General features: G+C 43.9%; 1 protein-coding gene across 2 annotated transcripts in view; it reads left to right on the forward strand.

Moving 5' to 3' along the window:
• The window catches only part of crppa (CDP-L-ribitol pyrophosphorylase A), a 32712-nt gene extending 29618 nt beyond the window's left edge, over positions 1-3094 (forward strand). The window contains exon 10 of one of the 2 annotated variants that reach the window (XM_024396322.2): positions 1858-3094. In XM_024396322.2, the coding sequence (XP_024252090.1) occupies positions 1858-1956 (99 nt within the window). In that variant the 3' untranslated portion in view covers positions 1957-3094. The remainder of the gene's footprint in view (positions 1-1857) is intronic. The other variant, XM_024396317.2, reaches the window with a different exon arrangement.
• The last annotated feature ends 13745 nt before the right edge of the window (positions 3095-16839 follow it).

The raw sequence follows: 16839 nt of genomic DNA on the forward strand, positions 1-16839 counted from the left end.
AAATCCTGAAGTATTCCTTTAAATAAAATAGCAATGACTTTGGTACATCTTAAAGAAAAGCAGGAGAGCCTCATTTTTTTTCATTCCATGCGCTTTTCTGATTTCTTAAAACCATGGCCAAATGTAAATAGAAAAACATATTAGGCGAACACAGGAAAAGCTGAAATGAAATACTCCTGGAACCTGCTCAAAGCTACCATATTTTGACTCCATTATGCTTTAATCAATAGATCATTGCTGATCCGTCTAGCAGCAGTTGTAGCCTCAGATCCCCTCTTGGTGTGGAAAATGCTTGTCATCCAACACTGGTTCTGATTAGGGAGTTACTCCAGGAGTTCTGCATCCCAGTGCTCAGTCACATTAACCGCGGTCAGGCCTGATTCCACGCTCACCGCTCTGAGCACTCTCATACCTCACCACGTACATTCCCCTGCACCCCTACACGTCTTTTAGGTCTGGTCACTGATAACGTTTCATCTGAATAATACCCAGGAAGGGCTGAATTAGAAATGTATCTTATTACAATTTTACACTATGAAATCAAACAACATTCCAATTACACATCATTCCACTGGGAGATGAGTGCAGAAACTAACTCCTTGTGACTCTGAGTCTGTCCTAATATGGACACCGTAGCAATAGATTAAGCACTATAGGTTCACAAACGAGTAGTCACTAACAATCATTCAAATAAATTCAAACGTGAAGAAAGTAAGTCTTTAATGAAATCTCATTTCATCACAGTTTCCAATGCTTTGTGACTAGGATGATATTCAAACCCACGAGGTCCAATGTGAAATTGACCAGGCTGAATAGAGTAGAGTACATGCCAAGAGATCCCCCTCAGATCTCAGATCCGTGGTGGAACAGGACGGCAGCACCATAGTTCTCTAAAACACTGATGGGTCTGAAAGACAGAAACCAGACTTATCCCAACGTTGAGGCCTCATCAAGCAACTACTAACCCAAACCGGGAGTCACTCACTGATGTCCGGAATGGAGAAGGGAGTGAAAGACGATTTACGAAAGGCATTCGCAGGCAGCCTGAAAAAAAACACAAGGCACAGAGGAATCACGAAAGCAAATGACCACAACATTAGAGAGTCTGCCTTTTAAAAGCAGTGGGACCCTAGTCGGTTAGATCAGACACACACATTCTGTCTGTAGTTGAGCGTGTGGTTTGCTGCAGATCTGTCCAATATCATGCACTGTAAACTGTAAAGAATGCCCTCGCCTGGGCTTACGAGTGCAACGGGACCTGTAATTCAGAAAAGCACTTTTGAAAAAAAAAAAATCATACAGAGGTTTAATTTTGAAGTGCTCTCTTTTCAAATTGCTTCCGTCTGTTGATTGAACTCGCTATCGAATCACATGTGGGCAACGATCATTTCCCCACACACCCTGCAAATGGGAATTCTTAACAAAATTTGATTTAGGAGAATTCAAATGTTTGTTTGGCCAATGTTATGGACATGCGGTAGGCATTACAACACCGGAGAATGTGAGAAGGGCTGCTTTTCCAGGGAGGAATCCTCCTAAGAGACAATGGACTCGACATGGGACGTCTTGTGTAAGTCGTGGTATCTGTCAATCACAAGGCTTCTGGTGTGATCCCAGCAGGTTGTGTGTGTGTGTGAGAATATCGATGGGTATACTTGGTGGATTTACTGTTTTTGTCTGTTCTAAATAAGCTCAAAGGGCTGTGTATTGTATTTGAACAGTCAAATGTGTGTGAAGGAGATCCTCCCCACTGTGATTGGTTTGATAGATCAGGATATGCAGCAGCACAGTATGCCTGTCTGTGGATCAGATTATGCAGACGATCCAAACACCATCTCTTTGTGTCTTTGCACTCAGGATCCTCACAGTGTCTCTCTGTATGTATGTGGATGCTGCAGGAAGCTACACTTTGGGGGCGGTCAGTGGAGAAGGTGGCCCAGATGTCATGTGCTCTGATCCGGGACAGAAGCCCTGCCCTTACAGGACAGCTGCTCCAGGCGTGAGCCAACCCGGAAGAGCAGATCACTTTGTACAGCCTCGCCTCGGATCACCTTTATCACTACCCACCTATGGATTGGCCACAAGGTGTGTGTTTGAGAGACACTCCAAGCCTTCAAACTCTGTATGTCGTGAACTGCACTAGAAAAAGGAACAGTGTGATGGATAGGGAAGAGTTTAACATGAGACAGGGGTGTGTATGGAGACAGTTCGCTATGCAAGTGTGTGAGACTGTCTATAGTCCTATGGTCTGAGACTTCAAACAGTACTGTGTTTCATTCACATGAATAAATACTACAGTTTACTATAGAATACTACAGTACTTACTATATAATTGTGTAGTAAACTCTATAATATACTACACACTGTAGTATCCTTCGATCACGTGTAGTCCTTACTATAGAATGCTCTAGTATGCAGTAGAATACTATAGTAAATACTACAGTAATGTCAGCAAAAACACTATATTAAATACTACAATATTTAATTGGCATATACCGTGCCCATTACCCTCCCCCTTATCCCAATTTGTGCCACCTATAATTGTGTGTCCCTACAGGTTATAGAAAAGAGCAGAAGCTCTGAGCTATCCGTTCAGACCCCAGTCCTACCTACCTACAGGTTATGGAAAATTTGCTCTTTTAGTGTTTCCCCAATAGATTTCCTAAAGGAAAAAAGCCTCCACTTCTATGTTAAAGATAATAAAACAAGAACACTATAGTAAATACTACAGTAATGTCTGCAAAAACACTACAGTAAATACTACAATCTTCAAAAACACTTGCATTAATTACTATAGTATACACTTTTTATTTTATGACGGTCTTTATACTATAGTTAACTGTAAATGCTACAGATTACTATAGTAAACAGTCTGCAAAAACACTACACTTAATACTATAGTGTATATATACCATAGCATACTATAGTTTTTTAAATGTGGGTTGGTCTCTAGATCACTGGATAAAGGTGCTGCTGAATGGGGGAGAGGAGTTGACATCTACTGTATACATGTGATTTTGTACTGCCATGTTTGAGTGGAGGTATAAAATGTTTGCTTTCATTAAAATTACTTTTCTTTTCATTTTAGCCATCACATAAATTGTCTTTGTTTTGATTATACTATGTCCACACCATTGAGGGTTCGCAGACCACCTCGGACATCTCTCTCTCTCTTTGGTTTCATTACTGCATTGACCATTTTGTAGAGAATCTTCCCTATGGCATTATAATGACACAACCCCTACGGTTATATATTCCATTCAAATGGACACAGTAGCACAGACCTTACATCCAGTGTTTCTGATAAATATACAGAACATGAAAGGGACGAGTGTAATTGCTTTGTCTGAGACCCCACACATCAGTTGAGCCCATAATGAAGCAACTTAGTCCAATTGAAGCTCCAGCTTCCTCACAGTAATTCCCTGGAGCTGCATGGACTAATCATACACAAAAAGAGGGAGCCCAAGGCAATAGTCTATCATCCTACTGTAAGTCTCTAAGTGAGGCATAGTACAAAGGTATACAGAACCCAGGTTAGTAGTGTAACATTGTTTATCCCTCCTGTCATCCATCACTCACACGTGTGTGTGTGTGTGTGTGTGTGTGTGTGTGAGTGCAAGTGCGCAAACGTGTAGGCTACATTAGGTGTGTGTGTGCTTGTGATTACATGTGTGTTTGTGAAAGAGAGAGAATCCCAGAGAGAGAACAAGGATTCCCTTAGGTTAGTGTTTTTCTCACAGGAGTGGAAGAAAGTCTCAACATCAATGGACTTTTTGCTCTTGATCCCTTAACATTCAACAGCAGACGAGGTGGAGAGCGATTGGTTTTGTTGTTTCTTTGTATACGTCGTTTACACTTCCAGGGCGGATCCGATATCCAACATTTTACATCCTCCAAAATGTAGTGGAATTCCCACTGTTGAAGGAAGCTGCCTCAGGGAGAGTCAGGATTCACTCCACTGCATGCTTCCAGACATGAGAGGGAATGTCTTAAAACATTTGTTTACCTTGTTTCAGTTTTCAGAGGGAAGGTTTTTATCATAATATGAGATGACATGTCTTGGTGTTCAAACATTTTCTGCATGTGATTTGCATATCTTTCAGTTCATCAGTTGATTGTCTGAGGACTAGACACAGATCAGAAAACTTAGTGTACTCGGATTTACATTATCGTTCATCTCTGACAATATAGGGACACCTGGTGGATAATCATGGTACAGCAGGAGCTCTTTAGAGTTGTAGTTTGTTCATTCTCCACAAGGGACTCTCATTGAGCTCACTTCCATGGTGGTATTTCAAATCAAATCAAATTTTATTTGTCACATACACATGGTCAGCAGATGTTAATGCGAGTGTAGCGAAATGCTTGTGCTTCTAGTTCCGACAATGCAGTAATAACGAACAAGTAATCTAACTAACAATTCCAAAAAAACTACTGTCTTATACACAGTGTAAGGGGATAAAGAATATGTACATAAGGATATATGAATGAGTGATGGTACAGAGCAGCATAGGCAAGATACAGTAGATGATATCGAGTACAGTATATACATATGAGATAAGTATGTAAACCAAGTGGCATAGTTAAAGTGGCTAGTGATACATGTATTACATAAGGATGCAGTCGATGATATAGAGTACAGTATCAACGTATGCATATGAGATGAATAATGTAGGGTAAGTAACATTATATAAGGTAGCATTGTTTAAAGTGGCTAGTGATATATTTACATCATTTCCCATCAATTCCCATGATTAAAGTGGCTGGAGTAGAGTCAGTGTCATTGACAGTGTGTTGGCAGTAGCCACTCAATGTTAGTGGTGGCTGTTTAACAGTCTGATGGCCTTGAGATAGAAGCTGTTTTTCAGTCTCTCGGTCCCAGCTTTGATGCACCTGTACTGACCTCGCCTTCTGGATGACAGCGGGGTGAACAGGCAGTGGCTCGGGTGGTTGATGTCCTTGATGATCTTTATGGCCTTCCTGTAGCATCGGGTGGAGTAGGTGTCCTGGAGGGCAGGTAGTTTGCCCCCGGTGATGTGTTGTGCAGACCTCACTACCCTCTGGAGAGCCTTACAGTTGAGGGCGGTGCAGTTGCCATACCAGGCGGTGATACAGCCCGCCAGGATGCTCTCAATTGTGCATCTGTAGAAGTTTGTGAGTGCTTTTGGTGACAAGCCGAATTTCTTCAGCCTCCTGAGGTTGAAGAGGCGCTGCTGCGCCTTCCTCACGATGCTGTCTGTGTGAGTGGACCAATTCAGTTTGTCTGTGATGTGTATGCCGAGGAACTTAAAACTTGCTACCCTCTCCACTACTGTTCCATCGATGTGGATGGGGGTGTTCCCTCTGCTGTTTCCTGAAGTCCACAATCATTTCCTTAGTTTTGTTGACGTTGAGTGTGAGGTTATTTTCCTGACACCACACTCCGAGGGCCCTCACCTCCTCCCTGTAGGCCGTCTCGTCGTTATTGGTAATCAAGCCTACCACTGTTGTGTCGTCCGCAAACTTGATGATTGAGTTGGAGGCGTGCATGGCCACGCAGTCGTGGGTGAACAGGGAGTACAGGAGAGGGCTCAGAACGCACCCTTGTGGGGCCCCAGTGTTGAGGATCAGCGGGGAGGAGATGTTGTTGCCTACCCTCACCACCTGGGGGCGGCCCGTCAGGAAGTCCAGTACCCAGTTGCACAGGGCGGGGGGCCACCATTTGCTGTATCACAGCGTTTCCCAACCCTGGTCCTTGAATACCCCCAACAGAACACATTTTCATTGTAGCCCTGGACAAATGCACCTCATTTAACTCATTGAGGCTTGATGATTAGTTGACAAGTTGAATCAGGTGTGCTTGTCCAGGATTACAATAAAAATGTGTACTGCTCTCATCGCGCTCTAGTGCCTCCTTGTGGTGGGACGGGCGCCTGCAGCCTGACTTCGGTTGAACGGTGTTTCATCCGACACATTGGTGCAGCTGGCTTCCGGGTTAAGCGAGCTGGCTTCCGGGTTACGCGAGCGGGTGTTAAGAAGCGCGTCTTGGTGGGTCATGTTTCGGGGGACGCATGACTCGACATACGCCTCTTCTGAGCCCATTGGGGAGTTGCATTGACGATACAAGCTTGTAATCACAAAAGTGGGGAGAAAAAGGGGATTAAAAATGAAATAATAAGAAGTGTACTGTTGGGGGTACTGGAGGACCAGGGTTGGAAAACACTGCTGTAGCACACCATAATATGAAGAGTCACAATACATTTAGCTTAAAACAGTTGTTCAGGCAATAAACATATTTTCATTTTATAAAAGAAGTGTGATCACTGATCTTTATCTCTTTTGTTTGGTAAAAAAAAGGTTATTTGGTAACCAGTGTTTCTGCTCTAGACACCTTAGCTTACCCTCTCCTCCTTTAGCCTCATGGTTCCAGCCTCGTGGCCAGGGTTGGGGAGTAACGGATTAGGCCTAATGAAATCCATACGCCTAATGGACACATGTTCATACCTGTACACTTTTGATAGACTTAAAGGGGCAATATGTAGTTGCTACATCTATTTTTGGACTTATAAATGATATATACAGTACCAGTCAAAAGCTTGGACACAGCTACTCATTCAAGGGTTTTTATTTTTTTTACTGTTTTCTACATTGTAGAATAATAGTGAAGACATCAAAACTATGAAATAACACACAAGGAATCATGTAGTAACCAAACAAGTGTTCAACAGTGTTATATTTTAGATTCTTCAAGGTAGCCACCCTTTGCCCTAATGAAAGCTTTGCACACTTGGCAAAGCATGCCATTCAATGAATGCAGCATTTATTTTTCAACTCGAATCAATGAGCCCAATCAGTCCTCCATGACGACAAAATCATAAACAACAGAGTAGGGCTGGCTAATAAGTCCTTACTTTTGGGGTCATGCTCAGGTAAAACAATTAGGCTAATCTATACTTATTTCCAAGTCCTATTCTTGTAGATCAGGGGTATAACATTTATTGGAATGACTGGAATTCTGATAGACTTTGGTTTTTAATGTAAAGATATAATTTAGTGGTATTATTATATGTAGTAGAAAGTTTAGGTTAGGTTAGAAGAAGTCTACATAACCAACCCATAGAGTAAAATGTAACATCCATATATGGCCAGTTATGTAAACTTTAACATTGATTTATCCTGCAATAGACGTTGTTCAATTGGTAACATACATTTTTGCCTTCTTCTAATGCCTCTTAAGGGGAAAGTAAAAGTAACAGAATGTAATCAGATTATGCTACTGAGTTAGGGTAATCCAAAAGTTACATTACTGATTACAATTTTGGACAAGTAACTTGGAGCTGTAACGGATTACGTTTAGAAAGTAACCTACGCAACCCTGCTCATGGTCTACCAGAGTGCGTCTGACTGAAATCACTGTCATAGACATTTGTTATGTCTGAGCAGACCTAGTTTAACTCTAGACAGATATGGAGACCATGCCACCACATCGCAGAGCTAGGCTGATTTTTCACTGTTATTCACTGTTTTACAGAGCTGAATAGGAGAATCAACACAGTTCCAACTAAATGGGGGTCTGTAGATCTGCCAGGCCCAGACAGTCAGTCATCACCCTCACCAGACAGGTTTGATTATGGCCTTGGTGCTTCCCAGGAGGCCCAGAGGCGTGTGTGCGTGTGAGAAAGAGTGTGTGCGTGTTAGTGTTTCCTCTAAACTTGGATCACTACTTGGATCACTTAGTTTAGGAACTCTGGGCCAAAGGGTCCCTTAGAACACAAAGCAGCAGAGAATACACCCACAGACTAGAAAACCGTTCTTCCTGGATACTGAAAAACAAATATATCAAGGGTCAAAAGAGCAGTCAAAGCGAAGAGGATACCGTATACAGACGGGATGCACAGGTCAGGGCGTGGAGGAGATATGGTGCCAAGTACAACAGTGTTATTTACAGTCAGGAGGGGAGGTATTTAGCAAGCTGAACCCAGGTCAGGGTGTGTAGGAGATATAGTGCTAAGTACAACAGTGTTATTGACAGTCCGGAGGTGAGGTATTTAATGAGCTGAACGCAGGTCAGTTCTGTTGAGTGCCTCTTATGATGTCATTACAATTCTAGATCCTCACTCAAGCTATTATGAGAGGCACAAAGCATAGCTTTGCTGAAAAATCTGAATTTAAAATATATATTAAGAAAATGTACTAGGTCTGTATTAGCAGACCAATTTAACCATCATCGGGAGCACGGTCAAGAATACACCAAGAATTCAGTAGGTTCAGCATTTTTGCATACGTCAATACTGCCATCTAGTGGAGTGAAGTGTGAATTATAATCGAGGAGATTGAGGTAGTTTATCCGAACTTGTTATAATTAGAGCAATCACCAGCGCTTGGGCCAACCAATCCAAACAGTATCTGTCTTCATTCAGCACCAGTGCATGGTTGTCTCAGGGTCGGTTTTATACACACAATGACCACAGTTATGGGATCAACTATATTGGGGTAAGACTGATGTGGAGGGTTACATTTGCCAGTATACAACACATTCATCAAAATCAACCAGATAAAGGAGAAAATGATTGAGGTGAGATGAAAGTGAAATGAGTGTGGGGAAGGACTATAAACTGAGTACTGATGATGTAAAACACAAAGAGCAGACAGAGTAACACAACTTACAGTGGGTAAAATGCTCCACTTTTGTCTTATGCTCATTTGCACCTAGAGAGAATATATTGAACATAGATGTAAGAAGAGATACAGAGAATCTCGCCGTGAGTGTGAGTGAGGGAGACACTCACACACACTACATCTGGAATGTAGACATTCACACCCTATGGACCATTACCTTTTACTCAAACAGCCATGTGTTTTACAGCTACACACACATTCTGTGTGCTCGCCATGCTCTCTCAGCCCTCCTCAAAACGCTCCTTTCCACTTCTCACTTCTCCAAATTCTGTTGGTAACACTCCTTTGTCTCACCCCTCTCTCTGTTGCTCTCTAAATAAATGTTGAATAATATTTTTCTTCAGGGATTTTTCTGTCCCTTTTAAAGCATTGTCTTTTCTTTCCTTCCTTCCCTCACTCCTTCCAGCCCTCACTCCCTCCATCCCTCACTCCCCCATCCCTCACTCCCTCCATCCTACACTCCCTCCTTCCCTCACTCCCTCCTTCCCTCACTCCCTCCTTCCCTCACTCCCTCCATCCCTCACTCTCCCTTATGTCCTATATGGTCTCTGCTTTTCACCACATAAATTTGTTCCACATTCTCTCTCGCAGAGCTGTCACTGGTCCACACATGCAGTGAGCTTTATAGATGAGAATCAGCAGGGTATCATCTCTCTGATGGGTTCCTATGAAACTGGAGGAAACAGAGACTCAGGCAGACAGTGTTGAAGTACTGTCTGACATCAGCCCCAGTTCTGGCCTGTCCCATTCCCCACTGCTCAACACACATGGCCTTGGGTAGGTCCAGGAGTTTCACCTGACCACATGACATGACCAGGAAAGATTCTTGGCCCTAGTTATAGCCTGGCCTCAGTGGAGGCTGCTGAAGGGAGGACGGCTCATAATAATGGCTGGAATGGAGTGAATGGAATAGCATCAAACACATGGAAACCATTTGTTTGATGTATTTGATACCATTACACCTACTCGGCTCCAGCCATTACCACGTGCCACCAACCTCCTGTGCCTGGCCTGCATGTCCCATCTCCCACTGTGTTCAATTCACATGGCCATGTGTGTAAAGCCAGGTGTGAACTGACAAGGAAAGATTCTGGGCCCCAGTTACAGCCTAAACCAGTGTTTCCCAGACTTCTCCTTGAGTACCCAGAGGCAGTTCCACTTATTTGATTTATTCCAGCAATAGCATACCTGATTCAAATAGTCAACTAACCATCAAGCCCATCATTAGCTGAATCAGGTGTGCTATTGCTGGATTACATCAAACATGTGGAACCAGCTTGGTGTACAGTACTCGAGGAGAGGTTTTGGAAACAAACCTGATCCAAGCACATCCAAAAGACTCCATCAGCAGTAACGAGGTCCAAATCCAGCCGACATAGCAGCCCCATGCCGAGATCCTAGGGTGGGCTTGGTTAAGTTAAGTAGAACGAAGTGGTCTAAATTGGGCTCGGTGATTATCCGTCATTACGATTACCTCTGCAGTCCGGCCCTATCGCTCATCATGGCTGATTATTTGTATTTGGAAGGGTAGAAGTGCTCTGTCGTAGGTGGAGAGTGCGAGTCGTGTGTGGAGGGGGATATGGTGATGAACTTTACAAATGGGGGATGTCCCTCTTATGTAAACTAAACAGCTGAGAAATCAAACAGAGGGAAGAGGTCTAGGGGATAGAGTGGGATTAGGATGGAGCTCTACAGTTATCTCACTCTAGTGTGCTGTGTGTCATGGACTCCAGACTAAGCCACTCAGTTACAAATGGTCTTGCTGTAACTGCTATTCGTATATATGGGGTAGTAGGAGGGTCTAAATGGACTGAATGTCTGGTAAAGTATATCACTTAGAAACAATTACATTTTTTTACTGAATCCCATTTTGATGTGCGGTGTGATCTGTGCAATGATTTGTGTGTGTGTGTGTGGGGGGGGGGGCAGAAAGAGAGAACAGGGATGGAGAGAGAGAGAAAGGGAGAGCTATTAGTTGGAAGCAGCTGTGCACATGGCACTGGTTTTACCTGTGATCTTTCTTTCACGGCAGGAGCTCCATCGCTCTGACGGCCATGTTGCAAATCTGTATGCAATATAGAGGATGGAATATCAACATATTTCAGGGAATCTTCCCTCCTCCTCCGCCAGGAGGAAGCAGTCATCTTTGTTTCTTTCCTTCTCAACTCCTTGGATGCCTCTCAACCAAGGACACCTTCAGTGAGAGTCGAGTTAACACACACACACCTATGCAAACTCCCAGTCACACGTTTAGTTCCCATTGGTACAGAACTGAGAACATTAGAGAAGAATGTGCCTCCAGGGCCTGAGCATATTCCGATTGCAGTGCTGTAAAATTGTAACCTCTGTAACCATTTCCCAGATGAAACCCCCAAGCCTAAAGCGACACACTTTGTTATCATATCATAGCATCGTGACTTGCATTATGTTTTGGGAAGAAATGACTAATAACACACAGTTTCAGCCATCCATCTAGCCACCCCGCTGTGCAGCGGAACGTCTTTGGAGAGCTCCTCTCTCAGCGGTCTACATGGAAAACGCTCTCCCTTTGGCAGCTCCCAGCGTCTCCCCGAAATGATTTACGACTCTGAATCAGTCATACTGTTCACTTCCTCCGAGGGAAGTCTCCAGACGTCGCTCTGACTTTTCTTCTACTGTCACGTCCCATTTAGATAGACAGCTCTGGGGTGGGATTGAATGTATGCCTTGTCGTTTAAACCCACAATAGTTACCAATGAATCAACTTCAAGCAGTTGATGAGCCATTGATATTTATTATATTTTCTATTTAGCTTTTGGATAATGTATTTGAGCAATTGTTTTTATATATTGTAGAGCCATGACTTCTCATGCTTGTTCTAGGAGCTTGGCCACTGTTATATACAATGTATCATTCCATAATGCCACCATGTTGTTTTCCTTGCTGAGTAGACAACTTCAGATAATTCCATAACTTGGCGCAAGACGAGAGTTCCAGTGGCTGTACTTCAGAGACTCGCATCCAGACCGACAGCCTCATTCCTCCTCTTTCCCTTATTCTTTACAAATGAAGTCTGGGCCTCTGAGTAGCAGCGCCATGCTCGGGTGACATTTATTGATCTGCAACAGTCCCTGCGCTTCTAATTGGCTGTTTTGGAGTTGACCCGGGTGGTGATGGTTCTCTCAGCTGCGGCCCAAATGTCTTCCCGGCCACAGCAGCGCAGCCTGTGGTGCTTCTGGTCGGGTGTGCACTTTTCATAGAACCTGGGCCGTAAATCTCAATTGCTCTCGCACTTTTAACATCTCCATTACCCTGGCTGTTTTGTCAGCACACCATTGGGTGTAACAGAATCCTGTCTAACCGACATTTAAGTCATTTCCTACCCTTAAGTCCAGATATTATGGTACCGCGGCCGGCAAAGGTACTGTAGCGGGTTGGCGGATTGGAGGATGGAGCCCAGGCAGCAGAATGGCAAAATGGGGACCCGGTTATAATCTAATTAAAGGGAGAGAGAGGGAAAGAGGCCCCAGAGGCACACAGGCCTGGCCAGCACCAGTGTTCCCCCAAACTGCACCGCAAAATACAATGTGGTAATGTCTCAAGGCCTAACTCTTCCGGAGGAGAGAAAAAAAGGACCCTTTCCGTCTGCAGACGCTGACGGCCACATCCCAAGCTCTGACATCAGAGAGGGAGCGAGAGAAGGAAGAGAGACAGAGGGAGAGCGAGAGCGAGAGAGAGAGAGAGTGAAAGAGGGAGAGAGAAAAAGAGAGAGAGAGAGACGGAAGAGAGACAGAGGGAGAGCGAGAGAGAGAGAGAGAGTAAAAGAGGGAGAGAGAAAAAGAAGGGCAGAAAGAGAGGCAGAGGGACCAGAGATGATTTATGCCCTGCTGTGCAGACACAGAGATAAATCTGGGGACTTACACAGACAGGCAGGCCATAAAGAACAGGATCAGTCCAGACGCTTTCCTTTTTTAAACCCCAAATGAGCTAACTTCTCCTAACTTCTCCTCCCTCGACGTCAAAGCTAATGGTTTTGTTTTATGTCACTACAGGCCTTTTATGATATTGTTTCCATTCTGAGGGGTGGGGGGAGGACTTACTCTATAGTTGGATGATATATGGGGCTCCTTTCTCTCCTGGAGCTCATCTGGGGAGCTCCACAGTTAATTATTAGGCCGTCGTGAGCACTTTGTTAACCGTGTGTGGGCAGGCTTGTTAAAAGTGCTACTAATTTGAGGGGTAGAAGTTATAGAAGGTATCGCCTCACGCCCCTCTTTGCCATCAGATTACTTTAGCCCACGGGTTAGATGTCAGTTGCCACTCACACATGCGCGCACGCACGCACGTACACATGCACGTGTGCACACATGCTAAGACACACACACACACACACACACACACACACACACACACACTTGCATGCAGGTCTGCATGCACACACAGGGACTTCCAGGTGGCAAAGGGCTATGATACACGTCACTCATTCAGTTCACGCCGAGATCAATTTCACTGAGGCGATTCCACTTGCATGTGTCTGGTGTGCACCTTTTACAAGGGAGAGGGATCAGTTTCAGTCACTGCTAGAAACGGCAGCTTCCTCCCCTCTCCTCTTAGTGAACCTGGTGTTGACTGTTAAAATGACCGTGAACTGTGACCTTTGATAGCTGCTGCGAACGCACGGGTTCAGACCAGGAACCACTTTACAAGGGCACATTTCATGAATTGAAAAGTGCCTGTTGTTTTCTATGTGTACATTGAATTTCAATTCAAGAGGTGAACTGACTGAATTAGAAATGGAATGGACCCCATCCCTGCATAAATAAGCGGAAATGTCCATTGAAAATGACTCATTTGTGAAGTAAGGTATCAACAAAGCCTTTCAGTACACACAGAGGGTGGCCTGTGAGACTCCCTCTCCAGTTGACCCAAACCTCGCCTCCTCCTCACCATTCCTACATTTCTGACTAATTTCCCCCCATGTGATTAAAGCCACCAGATGCTCTGGCGAAACTCGTAAATGACCAAACCCATAAACTCACAGCTCTATTTCTCCAACAGCTCTTTCTTGTGGAGAGCGCCAAGAATGTCAGCCGGCATCTCCCTTCAGCACGGGATGCCACAAGTACGAATTTTGAACAAAGTGTTTACAGTAGAATGCTACGCTGATGTGATCGAGATGTATTACATGTTTACTCTACCAGCGCTGCCGGAGCATTTGTTAGTCAGATTTCTGATCATGTTGATTATCACGCGCCACCGCAAAATGGAGCCCACATGTAAACACGCCACATACACGCTGGATCAGGGTGTGTGTGTAAACGCCTGTTTGTGTGGGGGGTTGTGTATGTGTACCAGTCTCTGTGTGAAAACCAGAGTTTGTGTGTGTGTGTGTGTGTGTGTGTGTGTGAAAGTCTGTGTGTTTGCATGTGCGAGTCTGTGTGTATATTCCAGCCTGTTTGCCTGCTGTGTGTTCTGACTCCAGCCTTCTGTGTAGTGTAATTAGCACGTAGTAATCAGCTCTATAAAAGGTCAATCTGGTTTAAGGTAAACAGAAGGGGGTTGTATAATACAGTCGATTAAGAAAGAAAATGGTGCTTGGTGCAGTGTTTGATCAGCAGGCCCTCAGCAGAACATAGTTATTTACACGACTTACCACAACTATGGCAGTGTCGCTCAGTGTTAGGCATTCTAATGCCAGGCCATCTTTTAATAGGGTTTATTTATCGAGGAGAAAGGGAAATGATGTGTTGATTGCTGAACAACAAGACTGATGTGAGTGAACATGAGTGATGTGTGAGAATGTTCCTGTAAATGTTTGGTGTTCTTTCATCTTGAATTGAGAGATGTGTGTTACCTCAATAACTGCGCGGGGGTATGTTGTACCTGTGGGAAAAGTAGTTCCATGTCTGTCAAACGTGTTTAGAGGATTTCAAAGCTCATGCTTTTTTAAAATTCCATAAATACACAATGTATACGTTGTATAAACAAATATATTCAAATTATGCTGAAGTTGAAGTTAAAGCAGTTACTATAAGTGACATTGAGACAGTATGTATAAAAGCCGTATAGGCCTAAAGGAGCTAACAAGTGTAGGGGGACAGATATAAACATTACAACCCACAGTCCATCGTTATGCTGGCCAACAGTGATGACTGAATAGGGGGGATTTTTATCACACTTGATCTGTGACTTCTCTGGCAATGCATGGTGCTTTGGTGCATCAGTGTGGGTCATTCAGTGTCAACAACTATAATTCGTAAACTTAAACAGCTGGGGGAGACACTGAGGAAGCACTGAGTCAAAACTAGTCGAAGGAGAGGAGTTTATTTCTTCAAAGAGGTGTGAGGAATTTGTTAAGACAATGTGTGATTCAGGAACAGTCAGCGACAGGGCCGGCTCTAGGCATAAGCAACATATGCCGTCGCCTAGGGACCCCGGCCGTTACAGGGCCCCTGACTCAACTTACTGTTGACAGTTAGAATTGTAGTGGCGAAAGAAACGCACACCTATTTAGACGAGGTGCTGGCTAGCGGGGAAGAACACTTGAAAAAGGAAAGGAGAGCCGCACAATCTAGGAGCTCAGATGCAATAATTGAATAACCAATGTTTTGACAGACAAGCTGTCTTCATCAGGGTACAGAATTGTAGAACACACGAGGTGCAAGTTCAAAATTTGCTTGTGCATCAGCGGTTTTTCTTCCGTTTTTTTTCAGTCATTAGTCTCAGCGGAGACATCAACAACCTAATGTTCCAGTTTTCAGGGGAAATGGAAGAGAGGGCCCGAGTGAGAGTGACTAACAAAATCAACGGGGGCCCCCTGGAGGTCAGGGCCCCTTGGCACGTGCTCGGTCGTATTCGGGCCATGATTACTATAACGTTTTTTTGACATTAAAAAGGCGTGACTCCATCTTAACTCCTCCTCCGCATTTACTGGATTGGTTGAACAGTGCAGAAGAGAACCTCCCCGACAGTTAAAAGAATTCTCGTCAAGACCATACATAATGTAGGGGGGATCTAGTTTCAGGCATTTATTTTACGCCTGCTACGTTACGTTAGTCCGTCACTGGCAGTCACTCAATTAGCCATGTCAGCAAACAATTTTTAGTTTGGTAAGTTAGTCTAGCCAGTTAGTCTAGCCAGTTATCTAAACTTGTTGCAATCATAGCCGAATACCGCCCGGGCATGAAGGGCATGTGTCCAGTGCCACTGATCTCCAGGGGGCCCTACTCTCACTCAGATATCATTAACATGGCATACGCAAGTCATGGCAAAATGTGTAGAACTGCAGAAAACTTGCTTTAAAATTGCAAAAATGTCTCACTGCCTCCCTGGCAAAATGTGTAGAATTGCTGGAAATTAACTTGAAAACTAAATGTTATCTCGCCTCAGTCAAGAAGGGGGCAGCAACAACAATATTGCCCGCTTGGTGGGGGGATTTCTCACTTAGGGCCCCCAAAAGGCTAGAGCCAACCCTGGTCAGGGAAATACTAACCCAAAAAGTTGAAAAAACATTAAACATTTTCACATTTATGAACTAAGTGTTTTAATTCATTGCTTACAGTATGAATGATTGATTTACCATTGTTTTCTAATAGCCCCATACAAACAATTCTAGGAAAACTAATGTGGATATTAATTCATAGATAAAACAAAACTATGTAGGCTACAATGTTTTTGCATTTTGGAGAGAAGAAACACACTTTTAAAAGAATAGTATCAAATCCTATACTGTCCCATCCCACGCTTCTTCCTGAGTGAAGTTGTTCTGTCCTCTCTCCCAGATTGACAACATCCCTATTGTTCCCTATTTGATGACTAATAGCTGCAACTTTCACGCCACAGGGAGTTTTCAATTCCTTCTTGAGTCTGTAAAACTCCCCCACTCATCTTCTTTAAATCTGCACACCCTTTCTTTCTGTTCCAGCTTCATACATCCTGCACTTCCCATCTCTCTTTTCTTTTGTTTTTCTCTCTCTCTCTCTCTCTCTCTCTCTCTCTCTCTCTCTCTCTCTCTCTCTCTCTCTCTCAATTTTCCATCACAGTGTTGCTGTGACATTGGTTCCTTTGCAGGTCTCCCTCAGTGCTTCTGTTTGGGCAGATGGATTATTGGTCACAGGAAGTCCCTCCCCCCTCCTCCTCTGTCTTATAATGAAGCCCTAGGGAGGTCTGGAAAGCCCTGGAACTGATGCAGTTCTCCTT

Source organism: Oncorhynchus tshawytscha, linkage group LG23, assembly GCF_018296145.1.
Source record: "Oncorhynchus tshawytscha isolate Ot180627B linkage group LG23, Otsh_v2.0, whole genome shotgun sequence".
Lineage (NCBI taxonomy): Eukaryota > Metazoa > Chordata > Actinopteri > Salmoniformes > Salmonidae > Oncorhynchus > Oncorhynchus tshawytscha.